Source organism: Ipomoea nil, unplaced genomic scaffold (genome assembly GCF_001879475.1).
Source record: "Ipomoea nil cultivar Tokyo-kokei standard unplaced genomic scaffold, Asagao_1.1 scaffold0317, whole genome shotgun sequence".
Classification (NCBI taxonomy): Eukaryota; Viridiplantae; Streptophyta; class Magnoliopsida; order Solanales; family Convolvulaceae; genus Ipomoea; species Ipomoea nil.
This window is the reverse complement of record NW_017616745.1, coordinates 7688007-7698076: the sequence shown is the minus strand read 5'-3', so window position 1 is coordinate 7698076 and position 10070 is coordinate 7688007. Positions and strand designations below refer to the sequence as shown.

The 10070-nt window shown below is 35.3% G+C and overlaps 2 protein-coding genes across 2 annotated transcripts; both read left to right on the top strand.

The window, feature by feature from the left end:
* Positions 1-1799: 1799 nt before the first annotated feature.
* LOC109167009 (uncharacterized mitochondrial protein AtMg00810-like) lies at positions 1800-2946 on the top strand. The gene is made up of 2 exons (XM_019315906.1): positions 1800-1844; positions 1927-2946. Exons 1-2 carry the CDS (start codon positions 1800-1802, stop codon positions 2944-2946), a joined length of 1065 nt encoding a protein of 354 aa, XP_019171451.1.
* Positions 2947-7126: 4180 nt separating this feature from the next.
* On the top strand, positions 7127-8960 carry LOC109164739 (phospholipase A1-II 4-like). The gene is made up of 3 exons (XM_019313290.1): positions 7127-7393; positions 7508-7862; positions 8105-8960. The coding sequence occupies exons 1-3, from the start codon at positions 7161-7163 to the stop codon at positions 8729-8731; spliced, it is 1215 nt and encodes a 404-aa protein (XP_019168835.1). The 5' UTR covers positions 7127-7160; the 3' UTR covers positions 8732-8960.
* Positions 8961-10070: the final 1110 nt, after the last annotated feature.

Below are 10070 nucleotides of genomic sequence, written 5' to 3'. Positions count from 1 at the left end.
GTAGGCTGTATATAATGATGAAGCCACCAATGTAGTCTAATACTAGTCACAAAAGGATGGTTATGCAATGTAATAAAGTTGAGATATGGCATCAACGTTTAGGACATTTTCCTATGAATAAACTGCATTTACTCAAAGATATTCCAAAGTTATCTTTGAAAATAAAGCTTGTGATGTATGCCACTTAGCTAAGCACAAACGATCACCATTCCCCTTATGTGCTTCAATATCTAATGCATGTTTTGATTTGATACACACTGACATATGGGGTCCTTTCCCGGTTCCTTCAATGAAAGGAGAACAATATTTCTTAACTTTGGTTGATGATCATTCAAGGTACACTTGGTTACATTTGATGAGAAAGAAATCAGAAATGAGAGAGCTGATAAAGAAGTTTCATAGCCTTGTTTTCACACAGTTTGGGGCGTTAATCAAGATGATTCGAAGTGATAATGGCACTGAGTTTGACATGAGAGATTTCTTCACAGACAAAGGGATCATTCACCAAAAATCCTGTCCGTACACTCCCCAACAAAACGCCGTAGTTGAGAGAAAACATCAACACATTCTCAACGTAGCTAGAACTCTCCGTTTCCAAGCTCAACTTCCTCTTGAATTATGGGGAAATTGTGTTATGCATGCAGTATTTCTGATCAACTGCTTGCCTTCACACGTGATTGAAGGATTCAATCCTTATTATAGACTGTATGGCAAAGAACCAGACCTTACAATGCTTAAGGTGTTTGGTTGTCTATGTTATACTTCCACTTTGTGTCACCAGAGAGGGAGAGAAACAAGATGAAACCAAGAAGCTGAAAATGCATCTTTATAGGTGTACCAGCCAATGTCAATGGGTATATACTCTATGATCTGCTCGATAAATCAACATTTATATCTCGGGATGTAGTGTTTTATGAGATGCAATTCCCCATGTCTGAAAGTGCCAAACAGTCTGCAAAGTTGTTTAATCCTCCTTTACCAAACATTTCAACAAGTTTGGATTATGATGATCGACCTATGGAGAATGATATGCTGTCTAGGAATGTTGAGCAGCAGAAAACAGATGATCCAGTTGGCAGCAACAACCATAACATACACAATGATGAAGCTCCAGCTAACCAGTCATCTCATGTGTCTTCATCCACTAACACACGAGATGAAACTCAGCAATAGCATGAGGTTGTGCCCATTGAAGAAATTAATGCAGTTGAAGAGACTGTAACTAAAGTATCTTCTATGCCCCTTCGACGATCAAGCAGAAACAGACATATGCCCAGCAAACTGCACGATTATTACTGTGATTTGGTTATAAGACAGGGATTTTCTCCACATACCTTATCTAAGGTAGTTTCTTATAGTGGTCTATCATCCTCACATAAGGCTTTAACCATGGTTGTCACCTCCATAGCAGAACCACGAACATATAACCAAGCAGTCAAGCAAGACTGCTGGAAAGAAGCCATGCAAGCTGAGATCACAGCCCTCCAACAGAATAATACTTGGCAGATTACAAATCTCTCAGCTGGAAAAATCCCGATATGCTGCAAAAGGGTTTACAAGGTGAAACTTAGAGCTGATGGAATGGTGGAGCGATACAAGGCTATATTAGTGGCTAAGGGCTACACATAACAGTTGGCGGTGGATTACATAGAGACCTTTTCCCTGGTAGCACGGTTAACAACCATTAGAACTTTCCTTGCTGTGGCTGCCTCTCATAGTTGGCATATTCATCAGATAGATATCAACAACACTTTCCTTCATGGTGATCTTGATGAAGAAGTTTACATGGTCTTACCCCCATGAATCCAAACAGACAAGCCAAATCAAGTTTGCAAGCTGTCAAGGTCAATCTATGGTTTGAAGCAAGCTAGTAAGCAGTGGATTGCCAAGCTAACTAATGCTCTTCTTCATGTTGGCTTCAAATAGTCCATTGCAGATCCTTCTTTGTTCACCAGAGGCAGTGATGACAGTTTCATCGCGTTGATAGTCTACGTTGATGACATCCTAGTGGCAAGCAGTAAAATAGCCCTCATTCAGCAGATCAAACACTTACTTAATGCAGCATTTAAGATCAAGGACCTGGGTGTCCTAGGCTACTTCTTAGGTATGGAAGCAAAGCTTAGCAATGAGGGACTGAATTTGTGTCAGCGAAAATATGCTCTTGACATTTTCAGTGATGCATGTTTACTTGAATGCAAGCCAGTGCATACAACAATGGTACCGGGAGCACATTTGTTACGAGGGGATGGGGTACCGTTAGAAGATCCTGCAAGCTACCGGAGACTGGTAGGGAGACTCTTGTACCTCACGGCTACAAGTCCAGACATTACTTACGATGTACATCAGCTCAGCCAGTTCGTAAGCACTCCCACAGACAAACATATGGCTGCTGCCCACCGTGTGCTCCGTTATATCAAAGGATCCCCTGGACAAGGGCTGTTCTATCCAGCCAACACCACACTCACACTAAAGGCCTTCTCCGATTCTGATTGGGCTTCATGTCCTGAAACTCGCAAGTCGATAACCGGGTTCCGCGTCTTTCTTGGTGATGCTCTTGTGTCATGGCGTTCGAAAAAGCAACCTACAGTTTCCAGATCTTCATCTGAGGCGGAATACCTTTCTTTAGCCGCTACTGCCTATGAATTACAGTGGATAAACTCTTTGGTTCAAGATCTTCACGTCAATCTAACCAATCCTGCTCTTGTCTTCTGCGACAACAAATCCGCGATTGCCATATCTGAGAACTGTGTTTTTCATGAGAGGACTAAGAACATTGATATTAACTATCATTTGGTGAGGGAAAGGGTTGCTCAAGGGTTGATAAAACTGATGTCTGTCTCTTCCCTTCATCAAATTGCAGATGGCTTCACTAAGCCCCTAGCTGCTTCTCTTTTTGATATGTTTGTATCTAAGCTGGGTGTACAAGATCTGCACAGCCCAGCTTAGGGGGGGGGGGGGTATTAGAGGGAAAGAGGAAAAGTTAGAAGGGCATTCTTGTAACTTTCTTACCTTGGCCGTTATAACCGCCACCCATGTATAAAACATGCTCTCATCTTTCTAATGCAAAGCAATTTCACTTTTCACGTTCTAAACCAGCTTTCCTTATACTTTTCAATCTGTTCTTCCACTTCACGAAACAATCAGATTCAAGAATAATATTGCTACAATGTTGACCTTTGAGCCAGGGTAACGCCTCCTTGACCGCAATTGCCTCCACCATGAAAGGATCGCGGCTGCCTTCAATACGCCCATTCCTAGCTGCCACAAATCGTCCGTCTTGGTCACGTACAACAACTCCATAACCAGCCCCATTCGAGAAGGTGGCAGCATTTACATTGCAAAATTATTCTTCTAGTTCTTCTTCAACATCAACATTCTCAACTTCACTATTTTAATCCATAGTATAGTGAGACATTGAATATACACTTACAAATATTTTATAATTTCTATTGATACATTATTTATAATTTAAAATAAAAGAAAAGGAAAGAATTTCTAATAACAAAATAGTTGAAATAAAATACATAACAAATAGCATTATTCTAGCAGAGTCCTAGCTTGTCTTTGGTGGCAATATCAAATTTAGTCACAGATTATCATTTTTATCATTTAACATCTCGGCCTATATCATATTTTGGACACTTTTGATCCTTTTGATGACTTTTTTGGTAAAACTTTATTTTAGGCAAGGGTATTTTTACCTCTTCAATTTTTTTTGAATTATTTTTTCAATGAGTTAATTCTAGTGGGGGTCCCTTGTCTTTGAAAACAATTCTAAATTTAGTTCCAAATCATTGTTTTTGCTATTTAACACCCTAAGCTATCATATTTCGAAAACTTTTAGTCCTTTCGATGATTTTTTTCGGTGAAAGTGTGAAACCCATTTTTAGGAAATGGTATTTTCTCTTTACAAAGAAGAGTTTTTTTTTTCTTTTTTTTTTTTTTTTGGCTCTACACCTATAGTAGATGATTTACATATAATCATGGACTAAAACAATGATAGTCAAACTAAAGCCAACAAGCTGGCGACATGTTGAACTTTCTAATTGCGTTGCAAAATGATTCACCCGCACCCGGAGGTCCTCACGTACTTGGCATCACCATTGACAAATGATGATTTGGGGTGTGGTTGAAAGAGTTGAAGATGAGCCGGGTGAAGGAGATGGTGCAACCCACGGCTGAAAGGATGACAATTAGGATAAAAATCAGCGCAGAAAAATAGAAAACAAAATGAAGAGATAAAAATATCATTACCTAAAATTGGGTTTCACCGAAAAAAGTCATCATATTCATTAGATTAAATGTAAAATAACACCCTGTAATTTTTAATCTAAATTATTATTTACCATTTCTTTTTTTTTTTTTTGCAAAATCTTCATTGTGTTCATATTTATTAGATTAATAGTAAAATAACGTGTAGAAATAATTTTAGAACATTACGGCTTCTTGAATTACGGATTTTTTTTTCTACTTTTCCTTTTTATTGCTAACCTTATTATTATTAAGTGTTTGGGTGGGAAGTTAAAAATGAGGATTTTGTTTTTAATAATAGTATTGATTGATTAGATTAATATATAGTAGCATTCAAAAAAAAAAAAGATTAATATATAGTAAAATAACACCATGTAATTTTAATCTAAATTATTAATAGCCAATTCTTTTTCATTTTTTTGTGCAAAATATTCCTTATATTCATATTCATTAGATTGTTAGTAAAATAACGCGTATGAATAATTTTAGAACATTATGTCTTCTCGAATTACAGATTCTTTTCAATTTTTCCTTTTTTACTGCTAACCTTATTATTATTAAGTGTTCAATTCGGACAAGAAGTTAAAAGGGATGGTTTTATTTTTAATAATAGTGTAGATATAGATTATTAGAAACAAATTTTTTTTTTCCATTTCTTTCGCAAAAATCTTCATTAGATTCATTAGATTAATATTAAAATAACGACCTGTGATTTTAATCTAAATTATAAATAAACGATTCTTTTCTAGTTTTTTTTTTTTTTTTAAAAATATTTCTTATATTCATATTCATTAGACTTATACTAAAATAACACGTAAAAATAATTTTAGAATATTATGGCTTCTCGAATTAAGTATTCTTTTTCATTTTTCCTTTTTTACTGTTGACCTTATTTATTTTTCCTTTTTTACTGCTGACCTTATTATTATTAAGTGTTTGGACGAGAAGTTAAAAATGAGGATTTTGCTTTTAATAATAGTATTGATTGATTTAATTTAATTTAATTTTAGAATTTACTTTGAAAGAGGATTTGAATACAAATTAAATTAATAGAGCAATATTAATACAAATTAATTGGTATTAATTTCATACTATTTTTCTTTTTGAAATCTATAAACTCTATTACAATGCAATATATGTTCATGACTACTTTCTCAACCTACTAAAGCATAGTGTGTTAATAGCGCTTCTACTGAGGCTTGAACTCACAACCTCCAATGTGGGAGTTCAACTTGGTAACATTGATAATAAATCATACTAATTTAATTGCTTAATTCATAAATACTAACAAAAGATGTAAATACTAGTTTGAAGAGGATTTGAATTTTGATGAATTAATTGCTCTGCAGATGAGTTAAAAATAACTTTAGTTAAATCTCGTTAACCGAATCAGACAAACAAAATGAGACGCAGGGAGTATATCATAATAATAACTCATAAGACAACGAAATATTTGAAATAGTTAACATTTTTTTTATGCGGATGCAATTATTAACGTTATATTTTGGAGAATAAATGATTGTATGGCCTGGTCCCTTACTAATTATTAATCATTATGTTGTGTAACCATGTGCACCATGCATGGTGCACATGTGTCTAGATTCATAATTTTTATTTTGTAGATTCATAATTTTTATATTGTAGATTTATAATTTTATAAATAATGTTCATAATTAAAGAGCTATATGTTCATAATTTTCGATGTTTATATTCCCAATTGTTGAACTGTGTATTCACAAATCACATAACTTTATGTTCATAATTTGATAACTATACAGTTTATAAATTATGAATCTACAGTACAGAAATTATGAATCTAGTACAGATATTATGAATCTGCAGTATAGAAATTATGAATCTACTGTATTTAAATGATGAATCTATGGTTTCGAAATTATGAATCTACAGTATAGATTTTATTAATCTACAATATATAAATTATGAATCTAGACCCATGTGCACCATGCATGGTGCACACGGTTGCACATCATAACAATCCCGTCTTTTAGCAAATATCATCGTCGGCCTGATTTAGACATATGGTGTATTTGGTTCGCACATGAGAATCAGAATCGAAATGGGTATCAAATACTTGGTAATGGATTTTGACGAAAGTATTTTACATGTTTGGTAGTAGGATGGATTGAGAATGATTATCAATAATGGTAATGATTTTGGTGAAACTCTTATAAAATAAGAGAATGAGTTTTTCAATTAATGGGGTATTCCAAACCAATAGTAGTGTTTTAAAACCAGTCAACCAATTAATAACAATCACTTTCATATCAATTCTTGAGTGATAAACCTGTTAACCAAACACACTCATAGTAATCATATAATGCTCCTTGGGAACAAAAATAATATGAGACTTGAAATGCACATGTTTTGTGGAGAGTGTTGACAATACACATAATGTAAAATAATAAGTGTAATGTTGATGCATATTATCAATTTATCATTAGAACATAACAGATGACACTAGAACATACAGACAAAAAGTTTTAATTTCAAAATTCAAAATTATTGATGCATATTATCATTATTAATAAATTATTAAGGTTTTAGGCAATTGGCGTACTAATAATGCAAATAAAAAATGTAGATTATCATCCACCGGCCGCCCACCGCTACGTATTCGCAAAATTGGCAAAATTCGCAGCCAGCAGCCGCGCGAGGGCATTAGAAAATTAAGATCACAAACTTATCCATAATTCTCTATGCCGATAGAAAAAAACGAGGAGCGCGAGCGCTTTCGTTTGATTTTTTATTTTGTTTGGAATCTCACGTTTTCCATTGTATATGCATGGGTGAGAGATGTATATAAAGGCAAAGGAATATGCACGTAGCTTCACCACCACAACATCTAAACACAAAAGAAAAAGAAGAAGAGATCAGAGAATTGAAGGAAGATGAGTGGCATTGCTGAAAGATGGAGGGTTCTAAGTGGTAGTGATAACTGGGAAGGGCTACTGGACCCTTTGGATTCGGATCTCCGCCGCTACCTCATTCACTATGGAACCATGGTTTTACCTGCAAGCGAGGCTTTCATAAACGAAGCAGCTTCAAAAAATGTGGGATTATCACGATATGCCAGGAGAAACCTCTTTGAAAATACAGGACTTGTGAAGGGAAACCCTTTCAAGTATATATATATATATATATAATTTCTTTCTTGAATTGGTTCTATAATCATATCATTCAGTTCCAGTTCCATCATATATATATATCACCATGTACTACTGTATATATGTTTCAGATATGAAGCCACCAAATACTTTTATGCAACATCTGGATTCCCAATCGGAGATTCAGGGTATACTGTGAGGCCAACCCGAGCGGATGCAGTGCTAAAGGAAACAAACTGGAATGGATATGTTGCTGTGGCCACTGATGAAGGAAAAGTTGCTTTAGGACGAAGAGACATTCTGATCGTTTGGAGGGGAACAATCCGAGTGTCAGAAAAGATTACTGATATCACATACGTTTTTGTTAAAGCGCCATTAATCTTTGGCCAAAACTCTGACCCTTTGGTGCATAGGGGTTTTTACGATATGTATACCACCGCCAGCATTCAAGATGCTCAACTCAATGGAACCAGTGCCCGAGATCAGGTATAATTTTTATTTTTATTTCATTTTAGTGCCTTTTTGGCATTATATTCACTGCTAGAAATTATGAAATTTTCGACCACCCGCAAAAAGTGGTCGTAAATAGCAACAAAAGTTGTTCGGATACCAAAAGTGGTCGGAAGGCTTTCAACTTGATTTAAGATCACTTTCAGGTGGTCGGAAATTTCATAATTTTCAGCAGTGATTGTAGAATTCGAGTTGAGTTGTCTTTGTTATGTATATAGATTCGTGAAGAAGTTGCAAGACTTGTTGAGTTATACAAGGACGAGGAAATTAGCATAACCGTGGCAGGACACAGCTTGGGTTCAGCCATGGCAACACTAAACGCAGTAGACATGGCTGCCAATCCAATCAACAATAATAAAGATATTCTTGTCACTGCTTTCTTGTATGCAAGCCCCAAAGTAGGGGATGAGAATTTTAAGAACGCCTTCTCTAATCAACAAAACCTTCGAGCCTTGCGAATCTCCGACGTCAATGATGGTGTTACAAATCTTCCTCCACCTGCACCTATAGATGGTAACATACTGCCATTAATACCTTACGCAGATGTGGGGGAGGGTATTGCAATTGAGTCTAAGAAATCCGAGTATTTGAAGCCTGAAATTGATAACCTGTTAACTCACGACTTGATACTTTACATGCATGGAATTGATGGATACCAGGGGTCTCAGGGAGGGTTTGAGCGTCAAGGTTACTTTGACCTTGCCAAAGTTAATAAGTACCAGGGTGCTTTGAAAGACGAGTATCATATACCGGCGGCATGGTTGAACATAAAAGATAATGGAATGGTTCAGCAGGAGGACGGAACTTATATTCTTGATGATCATGAACCGGATGAGACGTTTTAAACACAAACTGTTTCGTGTATGTGTGTTTGAATAAAGTCTTCTATATATAATCAATTAGTAGTTAGTGTGTTTTGAATAAGAATGGAGCTGAGGCAACTAGCTAGCAGCTTGTACGTGGCTAGCTGTCTAGTCCAATGCATGTGTGCTTGTATTTGAATTATATATTATGTCGCAATCATCTTTCTTCATCAGCAATATATATAATATAATAAAAGACTTGAATTATATTGCTTTGCTCCATATATATTGAACAAGGTTTTTTCTCTTATTGAAACCAACTGAAGAAATATAGAGAGAAAAGAGAAGGGAGAGAAACCATCTATGCTTCCTGAAAGCCTCCCGCAAGTTGGATTGTATAGATTATTATATTGAGCAATCCTAGCTTGGAGACATAGCTGTAGAAAGAATTTGGACAATGAGCTTTGGTAAGAACATCTGTTTTAACTGATTTTTAGAGACAACATGAAAGAGTTTGATGACCCCATTGTGCAACTTTTCCCTGACTAGGTGACAGTTCATTTCAATGTGTTTTGTGTGCTCATGGAAGACAGGATTCACAGTCATTACTATTGCATATTTGCTGCCACAATAAAAAGTTGCAGGTGCATCAAGATATAGGCCAAATTCAGCAAATAAATAGAGTATCCATTGCAACCTTCAAATGGTATGAAAGAACACCGTTTATCAAATATCTTAAAATTTAATGTGTATGTTTTGGGTTTTGAATTTAGGATGCGTTTGGAAACCCGGAAAATGAGTTCCGAAAAATATTTTTCGAGTTTTCAGTGTTTGGCAAGAGGGGGGATGAGGTCAATTGAAAATGATGTATTAGTTAAAGGAAAATAGGTATGTTTTGGGGAAAAATGATGTATTAGTCAAAGGAAAATAGGTATGTTTTGGATGAAAATGACTTCCTTTTTTTTTTTGGGAGAAGTCATTTTCCAACACATGTAAATTTTTCAGGCCTAATTTTTTGCGGGCTTTTGCGAGTCGGCCCGCCAAACCAACGAACTAGGGTTCATGCAACCAAAGCCCGCCCCATACGAGTTGGCGGACCCCGCAAGCCGATCCGCGATATTTTTTTTTTTTTTTTTGAATTCAAAGTTCAAAATAATAATAATAATAAAGTCTACAAATAATATAATTTTTTTCGTATTTAATTTTTTTTAAAAAAAGTTATATTTGAAACAGTAGAAGATATATTACTGTGTAGCCACACTACACATTGAAATTGTAAGTGTACAATTTTAGTACCCACATTAAACATTTGTTGGCTAATTTATTTAGTCTCACCTGAATTAGAATTAATTAGTTTTATTTAGTTTAAAACTCCTGTTTT

What these genes read in the sequence shown, in the direction of transcription:
- LOC109167009 (XM_019315906.1), top strand. Translation starts at nt 1,800, where the DNA reads ATGAATCCAAACAGACAAGCCAAATCAAGTTTGCAAGCTGTCAAG. An exon ending in CAAGTTTGCAAGCTGTCAAG is followed by an intron (nt 1,845 to 1,926) that starts GTCAATCTATGG and finishes GGCTTCAAATAG; the next exon opens with TCCATTGCAGATCCTTCTTT.
- LOC109164739 (XM_019313290.1), top strand. Translation starts at nt 7,161, where the DNA reads ATGAGTGGCATTGCTGAAAGATGGAGGGTTCTAAGTGGTAGTGATAAC. An exon ending in GTGAAGGGAAACCCTTTCAA is followed by an intron (nt 7,394 to 7,507) that starts GTATATATATAT and finishes TATATGTTTCAG; the next exon opens with ATATGAAGCCACCAAATACT. An exon ending in GAACCAGTGCCCGAGATCAG is followed by an intron (nt 7,863 to 8,104) that starts GTATAATTTTTA and finishes TTATGTATATAG; the next exon opens with ATTCGTGAAGAAGTTGCAAG.